Source organism: Episyrphus balteatus, chromosome 2 (assembly GCF_945859705.1).
Source record: "Episyrphus balteatus chromosome 2, idEpiBalt1.1, whole genome shotgun sequence".
In the NCBI taxonomy this organism is placed as follows: domain Eukaryota; kingdom Metazoa; phylum Arthropoda; class Insecta; order Diptera; family Syrphidae; genus Episyrphus; species Episyrphus balteatus.
In genome coordinates, this window is record NC_079135.1 from 109,056,290 (window position 1) to 109,075,035 (window position 18,746).

Below are 18,746 nucleotides of genomic sequence, written 5' to 3' on the forward strand. Positions count from 1 at the left end.
ATATGGAACTTGCAGGGTTGCTACAAAGCTCAAAAGTGAGCTGAGCTCAGCTCACAGCTCAGCTCAAATTTTGAGCTAGCTCACTTTTGAGCTATGTACCATAGCTCAGCTCATTTGAGCTGAGCTGAAAGTGAGCTGAGCTGATGGTTGAGCTGAGCTGTTGGGTGAGCTGAGCTGAGCTGTGATGGGTGAGAGGATACATTGATTTTTATTTGGAAAGTATAATGAAATATGAAGATATTTTAAACTTTTATAAAACACCATAGCTTAAGATGTTTGGTTCTAGTTAGTAATGGAATTATTTTAACACATGGATATTTTTATAAATAAAACAGATAATTTTTTGTGATCTTTTCTCTTGGTTTTTTTAATAGTAAATATATTTCTATTTTTTTAGTAAAATATTTCTTTTTTTATCATAAAAAAAAATTCCGGCACAATGCGGTTTTTCGATTTTTTTCAAAATTCCGAGAAAATCGCGTTTGAAAGTTGGGGCAAAGTTTGTTTTCGAAAAATCCCCGAATCTTTGAACGCTCGTGGAAGCTAAACCGCTTGAGAGCAATTTTCGGGAGTGATGCCAAATGATAGCTTGTGTCATGGGCCTACGCTTTGCACATTGTCAGATTTTTCAAAAATCGCCTTCCATGTTAAACCGCCACATCATGCCTATTTTTTCAGAATCGTGCCAATTTTTTTTTTACTTTTAAGTTCTCCCGGTTTGAGAATGCGTGGACCTACAGGAATGGGAGTTGTACCCAAATGTAGGTTAGAGTCCCCGCTAACTTTCGGCATCAAAAATTTTATTTTCATTTTCTTCAAAATTTCGAGATATAAGCGTTGGAAGTTGGAGGCGCGAAAAAACTTCTGGGAGCTGAACGCTTTGATCTAGAGACAGGGAAGTGGTGCCATATGAAAGCTTATATTCTCAGCACCCGATAGTGGTATAATCCGGTTTTTCGATTTTCTTCAAAATTCCGAGAAAGTCGCGTTTGAAAGTTGGGGTAAAATTTTTTTTCGAAAAATCCCCGAATCTTTGAACGCTCCTGGAAGCTAAACCGCTTGAGAGCAATTTTTGGGAGTGATGCCAAATGATAGCTTGTGTCATGGGCCTACGTTTTGCACATTGTCAGATTTTAAAAAAATCGCTTTCCATGTTAAACCGCCACATCATGCCTTTTTTTCAGAATCGTACCTATTTTTTTTTTACTCTTAAGTTCTCCCGGTTTGAGAACGCGGACCTACAGGGATGAGAGTTGTACCCAAATGTAGGTTAGAGTCCCCGCTACCTTTTGGTATCAAAAAATTTTTTTTTCATTTTCTTCAAAATTCCGAGATATAGGCGTTGAAAGTTGGAGGCGCTCACTTTCAGCTCAGCTCAAATGAGCTTAGCTCAAAAGTGAGCTTGCTCAAAATTTGAGCTTTTTGCAACCCTGGCAACTTGCCACATGGAAATTACCACATGCAACTTGCCACATGTAACTTGCCACATGCAACTTGCCACATGAAACATGTAACTTGCAACGTGTTGTGTGTTTTATGTTTGCCGTACTGCGGCGTACTGCATTTTTAAATACTAAAGTACTGCCTACTCTAAAGGTGAAACGACAGCCCTGCTACCCAGGGTGATCGCGTCATAATCCCTTTGACATTCTTGTCAAAAAGTAAATTTTCATACCCACCCTCCCATAAGAAGTATAACTTCAATAAAAAAAAAAATACTTTCCTCAAAATAGGTGATTTTATTTACAAACAACATCGATCGTACTTTTGAAGTAAAAAAATATTTTTGGAATCTTTATTAACGGTGCCTGTCATAAAACCGTTTTCTTCATTTCTGAATTACTCTTAAACGATACAAATCGATTTATACATTATTTTACACAATAAGAGCGTTTAATAAGAGCAAAATAAAAATAAGTACAATTTTCGAAAAAAATTGTTAATGAATTAAAAAAAAAAATATTTTTTTAAAAAATTAAAAAATAATTTAAAAAAAAGTATCCATCGATTTTTCCAAAAACTTTTTTTTTGATATATAAATCGGTTTGTGGTCAAAATACAGTAATACAAGATACAGTAAAAAACTTTTTTTCTTTCTAGCGCGATTTGTTTTTGGAAAAATCTACAAAAATTGTTTTAAATTGTGCGGTCGAAAAAAGTGTCCACAAAATGATTTTGAAATATTTCACTTTTACAATTAATGCAAAAAGTGGCGGTGGATTTATGCTTTGATCGTTGTAGTTTTCTGATCGGAATGCCACGATATGAGCGATTCCCAAATTGTTTATGTTTATGGTTTCGTTTAAAAAAAATCTACCACTCCCTTTCAAAGCTTAGATTTTTTAAACATTGAGTGCGACTTTCCAAACTTTACATAATGCACCGTAGGTACTTTTTTCTTTGCTTTCGGTTATTTTTTCATTAGCGGGGTTCGCATTAGGTCTATTTGGGTACTGCCTTAAACAGAACAAACTACAAACATGTCGGTGTGACTTTGTCTGTATTTTTTTTTATTTATTGCGTTTTAGTGATGTAAAGCATGGAATACACGGTGCAATTATCGTACCGATTACACTGGTTAACAAGGGTTCTGTTGCCGGAACCAAAATATACTTTTCTGAAGGTTTTCGGTGTGCTGAACTCGAATCCGAAGTCAAAAAAATTCTAGCAGCTCGCGTTTTTGAAATATTACCGTTAGAAAATGCAAAAAAACGTTTTTTTGACTACTTCGGACGTTTTTTTTTTCATGTAAGAAAATTTTTTAAAATTAAAATTGTAACGGTTTCTAAAAGAACTGTTTTTCTTCTTTCAAAATCTATTTAAATCTTTCCGATATCTTTCGTATAGGTATAGATATCTTAAGATGAACTAAGTGTGTTTTGCTCAAAAATCATAGGGGATGTAATAACTTTATACCAGGGTTTCTGGGATACGAATATGATGTCCGACTATTGTTGGTCTCTTATATGTCATTTTCCAAAGTCAGCACACCAGAGGAGAGCCTTAAAACAGCGTTACCGCTAAGCGACTTTAGTCGCTATTAGCGACCTTTTTGAAGCCTTAGCGACCAAGCGACGACTTTTTATTCCAAGCGACCTTTTCACCAATTTCTTTATAGCGACTTTTTTTCTAAAAAATTGTATTTCTTTTTTACCTCTCAACATTTAGACCTTCAATTTCTTTTTTCGTTCTGAACGTATTCTGAGCTTGTTCAGAGCGCGATCGATGGACTCAGAATAAGTTACCGCTCTCTGAGCAGACCGAGTTGAATGCTGAACAAGCATTTAGCAAATAGAAAAAAATTTCAAACAAATAAAATAATGGTACAAGAGTGCAGTAGTCGGTCTAGTTTTTTTATTTTAATTTAAAAAAATTTATTTAAGGGCTTGAGAAGATAAAAAAGATTGATATTTTTGCTTTTTTTTTATGAAAACTGATTGGGTTCAAAAAATTCTAGCTCTTTTCGTAGATGTCGTGCAGACATGGTTGATATGAATATTTACAGCGGAAACAATAGGCTTTCAGATGGTATAAAATTTATATAATAAAAATGGATTTTTTACCTTTTCTTTAGAAAAAATATTAAACTTTTTAATGGCGTAATTTTTTTGTAAGTTTTTCATATACCTACAAAAATTGATATTATGAGAAAAGAAAAAAAAGGTATTTGATTTAACTTTTTCTTGTAAATTATGATAGGATTCAAAAAGTTATTCCGTTTTTCCACAAATCATACAGTTATACACATATATGTTAGGTCTTAATTTTTAGTTTAAGTAGGTACTTTACTAAAGATTTATTATATCTTATAATTTTTCTTACAAGAAAGTTGGCCAATAAATGATTTTTATATCATTTTTTTAACAAAAGCACACGACCTGTTTTCTTATGATGTTATCACGCAAAATCATCGTCCGTAAACCAACTTTACAGACAGCCACTTTTTAGTTTCTAATTTTGTTATTTTTTTTATTGTTAATAAAAACTTTGTTTCAAGACAACTTGTGTTTATTTTTCTATTTAAAAACATATGAAAACGGTTTAGCGACCTTTTTTTCTCATATAGCGACTTTTTCGACAAAAAAGCGACTTTTTTTCAATTTTTTAGATTAGCGACCTTTTTTTTCTGAAAGCGACTTTTTTAGCGACCTTTCAAAAATTTTCAACGGTAACGCTGCTTAAAACGAAGTTTTTTGGAAACTAATGGTTAATTTATTTTTTTAAATAAAGTTTTTCTAAGTAAATACATGTTTTTTTTCTGTTTTATATCTACTTTGCTGAAACTAAGAAACTAGAGCTGATGAAAGTCTTTTAATTACATTTTTGAAAAGGGTATTAAATATGTAGTCAGCAACAGCTAAAATTTTTTCGGCAACACATGTGCTGCTTGGCTTACCAATGTATTATAAAGTTATTACATCCCCTATGATTTTTGAGCAAAACACACTTAGTTCATCTTAAGATATCTATACCTATACGAAAGATATCGGAAAGATTTAAACAGATTTTGAAAGAAGAAAAACAGTTCTTTTAGAAACCGTTACAATTTTAATTTTAAAAAATTTTCTTACATGAAAAAAAAAACGTCAGAAAAGTATATTTTGGTTCCGGCAACAAAAAAAAAGTTTAATTTTGTAAACCAGTGTTATCATACAAAATTTGAATCGCATTCGATAACACTGGTCAACAAAATTTAACTTTTTTTTGCCACAAGAACCAAAATATACTTTTCTAGTAGTTTTTGGGGTGCTGAATCCGAATCTGAAGTCAGAAATATTACGTTTTTGAAATATTACCGTTATGAAATGCTAAAAAACGTCATTTGGCTGTTTTCGAGGTTCTGTTTTTATGTGGGGTAATTCATTACAAACAAATTTGTAACGGTTATTATAAGAACAGATATTCTTCTTTCAAAAACTGTTTAAATTTTCCCGATATCTCTTTTATTGCTCGAGATATCTTAAGTTTCATTTAATAAGCCAAAGAGAAACTAAACTTAATCTAAAGTATAAGTTACTGGTCACAGAATTTTTGCCACAAGAACCAAAATATACTTTTCTGAAGGTTTTCGAGTTGCTATCTCAAATCCGCAATCGGAAAAATTCTATTAGCCTCCGTTCTTGAAATATAACCGTTATAAAAAAAACAACCTTTTTTGCGTTTTATAACGGTAATATTTCAAGAACGAAGACTAATAGAATTTTTCTGATTGTGGATTCGTGTTCAGCAACCCAAAAACCTCCAGAAAAGTATATTTTGATTCTTGTGACAAAAAAAAGTTTAATTTGGTTGGTAAGTGTTGTTTCTGATTTAAAGACCGCTTCTTAAATTTTAAATATCTCGGGCAATAAAAGAGATATCGGAAAGATTTAAACATTTTTTGAAAGAATAAAACTAGCTCTTATAGGCACCGTTACAAATTTATTCATAATGAATTACTCCACATAAAAACATGACCTCGAAAACATCCAAAATTACGTTTTTTGACATTTTCTAACGGTAATATTTTAAAAACGAAGGCCAATCAAATTTTACTGACTTCAGAATCGGATTCAGCACCCTAAAAACTACTTGAAAAATATATTTTGATTCTTGTGGCAAAAACCTTGTTGACCAGTGTAATCCCGACTAACAAATTTGCTCCTATAAAGCTTTACAGGTGTTAATGTAGCTCCTATAAAGCTTTATAGAAGGGATAATGTTTGTTGGGATTGTATCGTATATGTGTGCACCAAAGCATCCGCTGTACCCATATCGCATATTACCGTTAGAAAATGCATAATAACATATTTTTGAGTACTTCGGACCTTCCTTTTATACAAGGAAAATTGTTTGAGCATATTTAGTAACGTTTAAACCTGTTTAAATCTTTTCAATATCTTTTTTATTGCCCGAGATGTCTTAAAATGAAGTAAGTGGGTTTGGCTTCATATATTATAAAGGCGATAATGGCTTTATAAAATCTCTATGGTAGACATAATATGCCAAACAACTGAGGATATCTCAGGCAGTAGAAAAGCTATCGGAAAGATTTAAACAGGTCTTGAAAGATGGAAAATACTTCTTATAGAAACCGTTACTAAATGTTACCGTTACAAACAATTTTCCTCATATAAAAGAATAAGGTCCGAAGTACAGCAGTTTCATTTCAAAAACGGGAGCTGATTAATTTTTCTGATTTCAGATTCGGGTTTAGCACACCGAAAAATTTCAGAAAAGTATATTTTTGTTTCGGCAACAAAAAAAAAAGTTTAATTTTGTTAACCAGTGTTATTATTAATTTCTTTTTCATTCATATAGCCTGGTACGCTGCTCGCGCTAAAATTTAGCTGAGATAAAATTCCCATACAAGTTATCGATAACTTGTATGGGATCCATTTTATCTCGGCTAAAAATTTTCGATAATTTGTATGGGAGCTAAAATTTAGCGCGAGCAGCGTACCAGGCTTATGGGAATATTTTTCGCATTTCGTTGTGGAGCCAAGAGCAACGTAAAATTTTGATTCGCATCATCTTTAACATTTAAATAAAAAACCTACCTGGCAATACTTTCTTACAAACAATTCATCCTGCCATCTACCCGCCAACCTCAGTACCACCCTTATACCATTTCCTAAGCCGTCTAAAATCGGAAAATTTTTGACATCATCTGTCAAAAAAATGACAACACAACACCGACTTCTACAAAACGTCAAAAGAAAAAAAAAAAACCAAAAGCAAAAAAAATTCGCTAAAAAACCAACTGAACAAACAGAAAAAATAATAAAATTTTATTTACTTCCCCGTTTGTAGTGGACACGAATCATTTTAATCAAAAAATAAATCTTTAAACTCAAAATAAACACCAACATTAAATAACTTTACTTTTGATCCGTGGCCAAATAATTATTAGTCACAAAAATAATCGTCAAACAAAACAATATTAAAAAAAAGACGATAAGACTAGGTATAATTTGGTAAAAAATGTCCGGCGACGAAGAGGCCAACGTAATCGATGAGAAAAAACAAGAAGAAAAAGTCGTCGCAGAAATTGCTGCGTCAAGTGTAAGTCGACAATGATGATGATTGGGTATAAATGATTTCAGATAAAATTGAGGGTTTCTTATTTTTGGGTATAGATTCGTTCTGGTTTAGCTGAATTAGAATTGAAGACGTCACAAGTTCTTCAAAGACTTGAAAATGTCCGCACAGAACCTCCTGCGTCCAATGAAACATCCGACACAACTCAACAACAACTGTCAACTCTCCTCGAGGGCGACCGCAAACCTCCATCCGAGATTTTGCGTTCCCTCGAAATTCTTATTGCTTATTCAGAATCAGAGGATGATCCAGAATTCCCTCTGCCAGCTTTGGATGATGTTTCACATCTGGCATTGATCTCTCACAGTATTATTGCCTACATGAGTCACTTGGATAGACAACATCTGCTCCGAGTGACTGGCCACATTGCTGGCGACACAACTCGATGGTTGTGTAGTTTGTTTCGATTTATTGATGGCGCCACAAGCTATCACACTGACAATGCTGATGCCACATTGAGAACAGTTCGATTGGCAATTGTCTCGAGGTGTCCTGGATATTTGGAAGGTGGAATACCAGCTTTGGCTAATCCATGTTTCTATATCTCGGAGAATACCACTCCAATGAGGCTACAGTATGCTTGTAGACAATTGGGAATCCCTCTCGAGGCGATTCGATTGATTCCATCGACTTCGAGTCAAGGGACGATGGATTTGAATCTCTTGCAGAAGCAAGTTCAGGCTGATTTGAATGCCAATCGGACACCTTTGTTGGTTATTGCTGATGTGGGATCTTCGGTTTGTGGGTATGTTGACATTCTGACGAGGATGAAGGACATTTGTAAGGCGAATAATATTTGGTTGCATGCAACTGGCCATGGATTGGCTTCGTTAGTTTGCACTCAAGGACCTGGTTCAGTAAGATCATTCTAAATTCCTTCAAATTCAGATTCACTAACTCTTCTTTATTTCTTAAATTTAGATAAGTTCAGTTGTGGATTCGATAGTTTTGAATTTGGGATTTTGGTTGGGTGTACCAAGTCTCCCAATTGCTGTAAGTTTCGATTTATTCTCATAGAAAAAAAAAAAACTACTTTTATTGTATCATCTCTCTCTTTTTCTAGCTTTTACATCGACAAATGCAAAATAGTGCTCTGACAGCTTTTGAATCAGATCCAATTGTTTCAAAGAGATTAAATTCATTGGCATTGTGGACAAGTTTACAAGCACTTGGTAGAGAAACAATTGCTGAGAAAATTCATGTTGCATTCCAGACATGTAGTATTTTACATGAGATATCATCAAAGTGTGAGGGTATTAGAGTTGTGGTAAGTGTTTTTGTTTTATTTTTAGACAAAATAATAAAAAAAAAAAAATAAGGAAAATAAGATAAGAAATTGAAAGATTCCTTTACAATTGTATCCAAAGATAAGATAAAAAAGGTCGTTGTAGCATGTAATAATTTATATTTTGAATTTGTAAAAGTGTTGGAATTCTTTGGGTTATAATTATAACTCTGGGGTTGAAAAAAAGAAAAATTGTTTTTAAATATCGTAGGAAATTCTCTAAAGAGACAATTCCTAATGGATTCCACCATGCTTTGTTAATAATTAAAATTAGAGTGAGCCTGGTGTTAAAATATTGTAAATTCAAAGATTGACTTGTATCTAAAATAATATTGAAGAAATCTTAAAATAGAAAATATTCTTGAATACTTCGACTTTCAGATCTTTGGTTAGACCTTTATATTAGGATCCTTTACGCCAGGCATGTCAAACTCAATAGCTACAGCGAGATCTTAATTTTTATGGGCAGCATAAAAAGTAAAACTAGAATTTTTATAAAACAGATTTATAAAAGTAAGAAGAATTGTAACAATAATGTTTTCTTTCTGATAGGTACCTACAATCTCTTCTTTACTTCCAATTTTTTCACCAGACCAAGGTGCTGGATCTTATTTCTCTTAATAATAAAAATATCTGCTTGCATCGGAAGGTTGTGTGAAATTCGCAAGCTATTTTATATGGCGGTTTTAAATTGTCCCAAATCTGACTGAAAAAGATTTATGAAATTCGGTCATATCCACTTCATAGAAATTTGGAACTTACTCAAAACTGGCATGCCTTTATTTGTTTATAAAAAAAAAACAAAGAATGCCATCCTAGGGCATTCATGATTTAACCTACCGTTGGGTTAAATCAAAACATTATATTTTATAAAAGTATGGCGTTAGCACTAATAGACTCAGAGAAAACTTAGAGCCACTGAAAATCATCTTCAAATCGTATTTGTGAAATCAACCGCAAACGGTCTTTTAAAAAAATGTGTTCTTCTCTCTTTTGATCTCGATGTTGACGGGTCATACGTTTCCCAAATGTTTTCCGCCTATCGGCGAAAAGCCGGTAAATCGGTTAAGAAGTAGGTCTAAATTTTTGTATGAATGGAATATGCTCCAGTATTAATTAGAAGCAACAAAGTCACGGCTTATGGAAGAACTATGAATATGGCACAATAACATTTTTTTCAGTATGAACAGTAAAAAAATCCAAATTTCGATGTCGAAAACCCTTTAAATTTTCAAAATCTTTGATAAATTTCGTGGCATTTAGGCCCATTTGCTGAAACGAAATTTAAACAATTTATGTTGAACATAAACTCTCATTCTCTACTTTTACATACATAAGCATTTATGTTGAACTTAAATGCTTAAGTTTCGATTCATGCTTAAGTTTCGATTCAGCAAACGGCATTTAATGTTTAAAAACAATTTCTAACATATCGTCTCCGCGATTGCGCTTTCTGAACGCCGTCCAGTTGGTCCGAATTCGGTCTTACCGGTCTTAGTTCTTTAAAAATGCGTCAAATATTGGCTTCTTAATGGTCAATAGTGGTTTATCAGAATAGTCCAAGAATTTGATGTGCCCCAACAGAAAGTAGTCCAAAGGTGTCAAATCACATGAACGAGGTGACCAAATCACCAAATTTTTGGTTCATTAAGTTGATGGTTACAAGCGCGTTACCGTATTGCACTGTCTCGAATTTTGAAAAAAATAAATAAAATGACGTACGTCTATGCATGGTAATTTACAAAAACCAAACAAATTTCATTATTATGTCACCTAGTTTGACTGTTCTCCCTATCATAAGTTCTATACCTCTAAAAAAACACGCGCTTAAAGGCTTTTTCAAGTATAATCGTTTTCTCATTGTTACAAGAGACATGCAGTAAAACACAGTCATCCTCTCATAAGTTTCGGTTAATGTCTAAAAATTTGAGTATTAAACCAATCACGATCAATTGTAACTAGAAAAACAAATATTTTTGGGTCCCAACAGTTTTTTTTCTTTATGACTTTTACTTTTAAATCCGCATCGTTATTGAACCTTAACCGCCTATTGAGTCCAAGATGCTTCGAAACTGTCCCGCTGCCTGATAGTAAAAGTAATCAAGCAGGGTATAAAACAATATATAAAAAAGAGAGCAAAATAGTTGTCGTCAAGTCGATAACAACAAGACTTCAGTACTTTCGCTTACATGAAGCAAAATCGAATTTTAGGGACGGTTGTTGACGAAAGTTTACAGATTTAGTTGAAAAATAAATTAATTTTTCTACCAATTCACAACTCTATTAGATTTGAAATGCTGACTTCCGGTTTCCTATCTAAACAAACGATTTCCAGTTTCTAAATTAAAAGAACCTTTAATTTGCCACCGTTTAAATAAATTTTGTAACCCCACAGCTTTCCAAAACCTTTCTTTTCTTTATCACTGGTTGCAACTTGCAACTTATGATCATACCTACTTATGCTTTTATTAATTCGTCATTTTTTATAAATACTTTTGGGTAAGTTAAATTATGCACGAGTACATTTGTTCATTTGATGTAAAAACGGCCAATTAGAGGCTCTTCTAAAAAATGTCATTATCGGCAGATACATGGCTTACGCAGAAAGGAGACAATATGCTATCTTAATATTGAAAATTAAATTTGATTCAGGTAACAAAACTAAAGGCAAAAGTGTTGTATCAATTGTGTTAACATTGTGTTAAAGTATGACAGAACCCTTTTGGAAACTTTCTTTCCGCAAATAATACAAAATAAATCCCCAAAAACTCGTTGATATCATTTTTTATAAATGAGGTCCTTCATATTTTTACTTGCGATATAGGTACTATATATGTATGTGCCCATGATTATGAAAGTGGACTAAGTCACTTTTTGCATTGTTTAAAGAAAAACTTACATAATAATTTTCTTATAACGATTTAATTATATTTCTTTTATGAAATCACTAGAGGAGCAATAAAAAAGTTTATTTACTGCAATTTCGCTTTCAAATAATAAACTTTACACCTGAAATAATAATTATTTTAAGGCTAGATTTGAGGCCATTTTTAGGAGTGACTTAGTGCACTTTCATAATTAAGGGCACATATCAAGTTATGCATTCGTACAAAAATAAAGTTGAGATAACATTTTTTCATGACATTACGATGGTAGAGAATGCCAAAAAAGTGGGCCCCGGAAGTCCGTCCGTCTGTCAGTCTGTCTGTATAAGGAGCTACAGCCTAAACGGATGGGCCGATTGACTTCAAACTTGGTATGTAGCATTTTTTGGGGACTCTCCAGAGGGGTTTTTGGAATTAATTTTTTTGGACCAAAAATAACGGTACTTATCATATACCGATTTTAGTAAAGTTGAAATTGCTCAAAAACGGCTCCAACGATTTTGTTTAAAAAATTCAAATGTAAGTTTAAAGACACGGTCTATCTTTCAATGAAAAAATTTTTTTTTTAAATCATTATTAACGGTACCTGCCATAGAACCGTTTTTTTTTAAATCCCATTATCTCCGAAACTGCTTATTCGATTTCAACAAAACTTTTTGTGAAGTAGCATATATATAATATAAATATAACCCAAAAATAAAATTTTGAAAAAAATAATTTTTGGATTTAAAAAAAAAAATTTTTTTTTTAAATCAAATTTTCTAAAACGGGACATTGAAGTTTTTTTAAATTTTGTGTGTAGATGTTGATTAGTAATTTCTACAAAATGGCATACCAATTTTATTTTAAAACTTTTTTTCCAAAAAATTATTTATAAAAAATTAGTTTTTTAAAAAACGGCTCTAACGATTTTGAAAATTTTTTTTCTAAAAATGCATGTTAATATATCAATCAAAACTGCATACTTGTTTTGGGGGGCAATTTGATTTCAGATTTTATATTATTTTTTTAAAAAACGAATTTTATTTAAAAAAAAATTTTTTTTTTTTACTGTACCCATGTAGTAGGTACCTACATTTTCCAAATTTCTATATAAAAAGTCTTAAAAATGTAAGCAACTTGAACTCTAAGAGCAAGTTCGTGCGACCCAGTCGTGCATTTTATTTTTCTTGATTTTAGCCTAGGGTATCAAAATCATACTCTAAGCTAAGTTATATCAATTTTATCTACCTAAAAACTCTCCGCTATTATATTTCATTGATATGCATGATATTTTATTAATTAACATAATTTGTTTTTTGTTAATATTGTAGAGTCGCGCTCCTGGTGGTCAAGCTGGAATCAACCTAATCGACATTGTTAACAAACCATTAGATGTTAACGTAAGTACATTTAAATTTATTTCTACAAATTATATTATTTTATATTCTTCAAACATGTCATTAGGTTCTTTTCGAAACGGCTACATCGGTTGTGGTATTCCAATTTGACGGAAGCCTCAATCCAACATCAGCAAAAGATCAACAAGATCTTAATTCAACATCATCATCCTCGGATGCTAAAGGTGCCTCATATAACAAAACAGTAGAAAAACTAACGAATGCCTCATACTACGATCGTCTAAATTCGTGGTTGGGACAAATTATACAGAGGGATTGTCCAAATGTAATTATTATTCTTTCTTTTACAAAAATAATGATTTTAATCAAATTTACTTTATTTTAGTTCGACTTTGAAATAATCGAACATGGAGTTCATGGCACTTGTATTCGATATTGTCCCCTAGAATTGGGTCTCGGTGAACAACCACCATCGGCAGAGAATTTGGAAAATTTTGCTCAAAGCTTAGAATCTCACGTGGATATTCTTCGGGCAACAATTCGACACAAAGCTACCTTTATTCGTTTAGTAGAGAAGAGTGATGTTTTACGTATTGTCAATTTGCCCGATTGGGCTGGTATGGGTGGTGTTAGATTTGTGCCTGAAGGTTGGGAATCATTACTCACAGATCAGGCTAAAACAGAATTAAATAAGTTAAATGCTGATCTTGTCGAAGCTCTAAAGTCTACAGATAATGCCTTTTCTCTTGGCGAAGGTACTGATGGTTTGATTTGTGTACGATTTGGTATGGTCACCCATGACACAGATGTCGAAGAATTACTTGATCTGGTTGTGTCGGTTGGTAAAAGTGTCCAAGAGAATTCAAGGGTATTAGACACTATGTCGGAAATTGTTAAGAAGGTATATAATGATTGATTTTAGAGAAAGAATGAGATTAAAATGAAGGTGTATTGTTTTCAGGGCATTGAAGCAGCAACAGCTGATCTCCAACGTGAGTCCGATGAGAAACTCTGGCAGGAGGGTATCCTTCGTCATGTGCCAGTAGTTGGACGAATGGTAAACTGGTGGTCACCACCCATTAAAGAATCTGGCATTAAAGGAAGAAGTTTGAATCTAACACAAGGTGTTGTCGAAAGCACAGAAAATATTTACAAGTAATTTAAAATTATATAAAACTATTTATTTTTATTAATAAATGCTTCCACAGATACCACATGCAAATGACGGGTGCACCTAATCAACTTCCTGCCAACAAATCACCGCCAACGCCAATGGTTCAGACGCCAGTAGGTGCTCCAACAGCACCACCAAATTTTGCCACTCCAACATCGGCAAATCACTCAAGAACTGTGAGTCAAAGTAGTGGCGCTTCATCGTCTGCTCCCGAATTAGTAGCAGTAACTCCAGCTGCTGCTCTTTCTGCTACTGCTACTGCGACGACAAATAATTAATAAAAAAAAAATACAAAAATTTCTTTTTTCCAATAGTGCATATATTATATTATACCTATATTATTATAAATAACAAAAAAAAAAAGCAGAAAAAATACAATTATTTAATCATACATAGCTCTAGAATGAAATATTTAACATAAAACAAAAAAAAAGTGTTTTTCTGGCATTATAATTTTTTGTTGTCCTCTCTTTTTTTTTAATAGTTAAAATTTAAAAAAAATACATAAACAAATAAAAATAAAACAATAGAAAATCAATTTCTTAATTTATTTAAACGAAAAATCTAAAAATTTATTGAAAAGATACAAAATTGTTCCATAATTGCGCGGCAAGGTATTGAATATTAAAAAAACAAAATTTATAAAAAAAAAAAGAAACAAAAATATAATATTCTTACACATATTTTGTATTCTTTATAAAATTAAGAAAGAAAAATTCATTCCAAAGTGACGTTAAGATTATTAATTTATCGTTAAAAATATTAACGAAATTTATGTATCAAATTAATTAATAATATTGTGTGTTTTTTGTGTTTAGTTTATGTTTTTTTTTTTGTGTTTTGGATAAAATAGATGTTATGAACATTTTTCGAAACAAACTTAAGTTTTTTTTTGTATATTTAATATTTGTATCGCTTCCTTTAGTTCAAGAAGCGATACAAATATTAAATATAAATAATCTAAAAGTTCAGCAAGGCAAATTTTTAATATAATTTTTTTTTTTGTTTGATAAATGGAAATAATATTCCCTCAACATACATAATATTAATAACATTGAAACTGATTCAAAAGGGGGTTTGTATTCAATTGTCTCAGAATTCTATTGGCAAAACACTTCTTTTTTATTTACTTACACTGATTTGTATTTTTTTTTTTTTGTTAATTTGCAATGATTTGTATTTACTTGTATTTTTATTTTATTTGTTTTTGTTTAGTTTGTATTTTTTTTTTATATTTATTAAGAAGTGCTTGATGCAATGCTTAATTACGAATTTCGTAAAATTAAAATTATTATACTATAATAACAAAGAATATAAAATAAAAAAAAAAGAGTGCGTTAAGATTGATAAATAACATTTGTTTTTTTTTTTAGTAAAATTATGTAGTAATTTATAATAAACAAAGAAATAATTAAAAACAATAAATTTATTGCTGAATTTGCACAATAAAATGATGAAATTCAAAATTTTGATTGTTTTATTTTAAATAACTTTAAAAGTTTAGTTTACGACGATTCAATATTAACTATGATCATTACGCGTTAATCTCTCTTTAAGACAAATTTCCCTGCCAAAAATACGGATAATGTGAAAACACAATCATACATTTTACATTTCAATAAGGATGAAATCATTAGTGAAAGCCTATAGAATATTAGCTTCTAATCTCTACGGCTCCAGCAAAGAAACATCGTCAAATCATCATTCTAAAAAAATCGAAATCGAGATTACTATCGGACATGACATTACGATGAAAGAGGGTCCGAAAAAAAGTGGATGCCGCAATTCTGCCTGTATGTGGATTGTGCAGCCTTAACTACTGGAGCGATTTTTTGATGATTAAAAAAAATACATGCATTTTGGCATATACCTAATGTCCTACTTTTTATATAGAATCAATATTTTTTGGACCGGTACCTATGGAACCATTTTCTTGATTTTTGACTTCATAGTAAACCATTTGACCATTTTCGTGCATTTTATTATTATTTTCATATAATTAAAAAAACACCTACCTGGGTAAAAAAATTTCCAATCTGTACGTATCTAATCGGCTTATTTTTAAAAAGTCTTTAGCTAAAAACTATGGTTTCACCTATGATTCTGAAAAGTTATTTTCTTATTTGATGAGTTTTGCCAACTGTATTCGTTTACATTCGACTCTGGGAACCAATTACCAATCACCTTTCTTGATTCGGTTTTTTGTTTTCAAAATATTTTTGAATTTACTTACCTACTGGAAATCCTCTTAATGGATAAAGGTTTCTGCTAATTTATTAACTTCAATATCGTCGGTTGATAACCAAAACTCACTAACTGCAGTTTATCCTTAAAAATAAAATAATGATGATGATTTATTTTAAATTTTTCTATTGGTAAAAAATATCAGCTTTCGATTTAAACGGTCCTAAATACAAGTTTCAGATTTAAATAAATTCATCATTTTCAAAATTTATTAAAATTCACGTTTTATGCAATTATTGAGTTTTGGTTGTCAACCGACTATATATTAATATATCTTAACGTTTTTAAAAATGTTTACCTTAATAATATTTTTATCAGAGCCACATTATATACATATATTGGTTGATTCTGGACTATAATATTAAAAAAATTTATAATTTTTTTAATTTCCTACTCTTTTGCCAATCGTAGCCTTCAATATATTAATAATGCATATTGTCATACCAAAATTTCAGCCTTCAAGCTTTTGAAATATTTTCAACTTTGTATATGCCTGCTGACAACCCTCTTTTACATTGACCTATACATTTTCACTAATTCATCATGGGTTTTTCTTAAATTTATTATTATTATGCATTATACGTTGGATTTTCATCGTTAGGCCGAAAGAGTAAACTTTAAACGTGGGTCACTGGGGTGTATGCGTGACATTTATTTGTACTGGAATGACATTGTCAGCTAATAAGTAGGTACATACATTTTTGCTATCGCTGACCAATTTACTCAATTATTTTTGACTCATATCTTTATCATAAAGGAATTTGATTGGGAACAGTAAAACAATTTTAACATTAAAGGAGTTCATACTAGTAATTACATATATGAAATTAGACTATCTAAGAGCTCAAATTGGAGTATTTTTGTATGTGTTCTGGAATTGACGGCAATGTTGTCTTCAAAAAGCTCATATGACTATATCTATAAGCAACTCTGCCAAAAACCAGAACTTCCAGATTTGACACATGGTCTTTCTTTAGTAATAAAAACCATACTAAAAACTTAAGTTATTTTACTTTTTTATTATTCAACATATTTGTCATATATAATAATATTTATATATATATTTTGTTTTTTGCATTATTAAACACTTTATCATAATACAATAATAAAATTAAGAATTATTCTTTTTCCAATGTCATTCAATTTACACAAATTGAATTACAAATTGTAAATATTTTTGTTTTTTGTTTTTTTTCATATATATATATGCGCATTATCGTATATCTAAGACAAAAAATCTATAAATAAATCACAATATTTAAACAAAAGCCTAAGAGTACATCGATATGAACAGAAAGATTTGTTTAAAATTACATAATTCTAAAAAGTATAGACACTATTTTAATTATTTTAATATATATTTATTAATATTTTAACCAATTATTTTTTTTTTGTTTTGTTTTGTATTTTGTTGTTAATAATAATAATTGATCACGAATATTAGTTTACAATTTATAAAGTTAAATTAAATAGAAAACAAAAATAAAAAAATATATTTAATTATAAAAAAAGAATTAACCACAAACATCTACAGACATAATACATTTCACAATTATTTTGAGTACATACACATTTTGTTTTTTATGTTTTTTTTAAATTTATTTTTTAATTAATGTAATAATGACGGTTTTGTTTTTTTTTACATATTTTTTTTTTCTAAGTATTACAACATTTAACATTGAATTATAAGCGAATATAAAAAATTTAAATAAAAATGTACAAATGTTTTTTTGTTTATATCTTTTTTTGTTTAATCGTCTATGTACAATGAAAGAGTAAATTTATGTTTCTTGGTTTTTTTTTTTTTGTATAAATATTTTTAACGTTTGTTGTTATTTTTGTTATTTTGTTTTTGTTGTTGTATGTATTTGATAAATGTTTTGCGTTTTTTGTGTTGTTTATTTTTATTTTTTTTTAATTTTAAATATTTATTTTAGATTTGTTTAAATTTGTTGTTTTTTTTTTCTTGTTAATAATTTTTATACCAGTCTACTTAATTGTTGTTTTCCTTGAAAAAGGATATTTCTACTATTGCTTTAATTGTTTGTCTTTTGTTTAAAATGTATACGAAAAAAATTGTTTATATGTATTTTTAAAATTAAATTTAAATGTTATGTCATATTTTTTTATTGTGAAAAAATTCTGCATACTTTTAAAATTGTTCATTATAAAAAATTTCGATGTTGTTCCCGGTTAGTCCATAATAATATTTTTTTTTATTCATTTTTTAATGTTATTTTACTCCTGTGTGTATGCTTTAAATCGTTCCTTAATTTTATTTGATGCTTTTGAAATCTATATGAATATATTGTTTGCCTCGAGATTTGCGAATATTTTGTATGAATGATGGATTTTTTGATAAAAATATGTATGTCTGTTTAATGTGTATGTAATATATTATAATGTTTAATGAATTAAAAAAGTTTTGATATTTATAAAGAAAAAATTTTAAAAAAAAACCTTTTAAAGAAATTATGAATTTGTAAAATCTTTATGTATATATATTTTGTGTGTGTAGGCAGTTGTCAGTTAAAATAGTAGGAATATCTAGTAGAAATATTTTTTGATCACTACAATATTGTTTGTTTTTCTTTTTTTTTTACATTAGTTTCTTGTGATTATCTATATAGTTTTTTTTTATTGATTTTAATGTTAATTAAGTTAGTTTTACACGAAGCATTTTTTTATTTAATATTTTAGTTTTTTTTTTTTTTTTTGAATTTTTTTCTTCTATTCCC

The 18,746-nt window shown here is 30.3% G+C and overlaps 1 protein-coding gene across 1 annotated transcript; it reads left to right on the plus strand.

Annotated features, from left to right (window-relative positions):
* Positions 1-6,686: 6,686 nt before the first annotated feature.
* LOC129910710 (pyridoxal-dependent decarboxylase domain-containing protein 1) lies at positions 6,687-14,399 on the plus strand. Its single transcript, XM_055988199.1, has 9 exons — positions 6,687-7,044; positions 7,119-7,937; positions 8,002-8,073; positions 8,144-8,347; positions 12,564-12,632; positions 12,697-12,915; positions 12,976-13,491; positions 13,552-13,745; positions 13,799-14,399. Exons 1-9 carry the CDS (start codon positions 6,964-6,966, stop codon positions 14,040-14,042), a joined length of 2,418 nt encoding a protein of 805 aa, XP_055844174.1. The 5' UTR covers positions 6,687-6,963; the 3' UTR covers positions 14,043-14,399.
* The last annotated feature ends 4,347 nt before the right edge of the window (positions 14,400-18,746 follow it).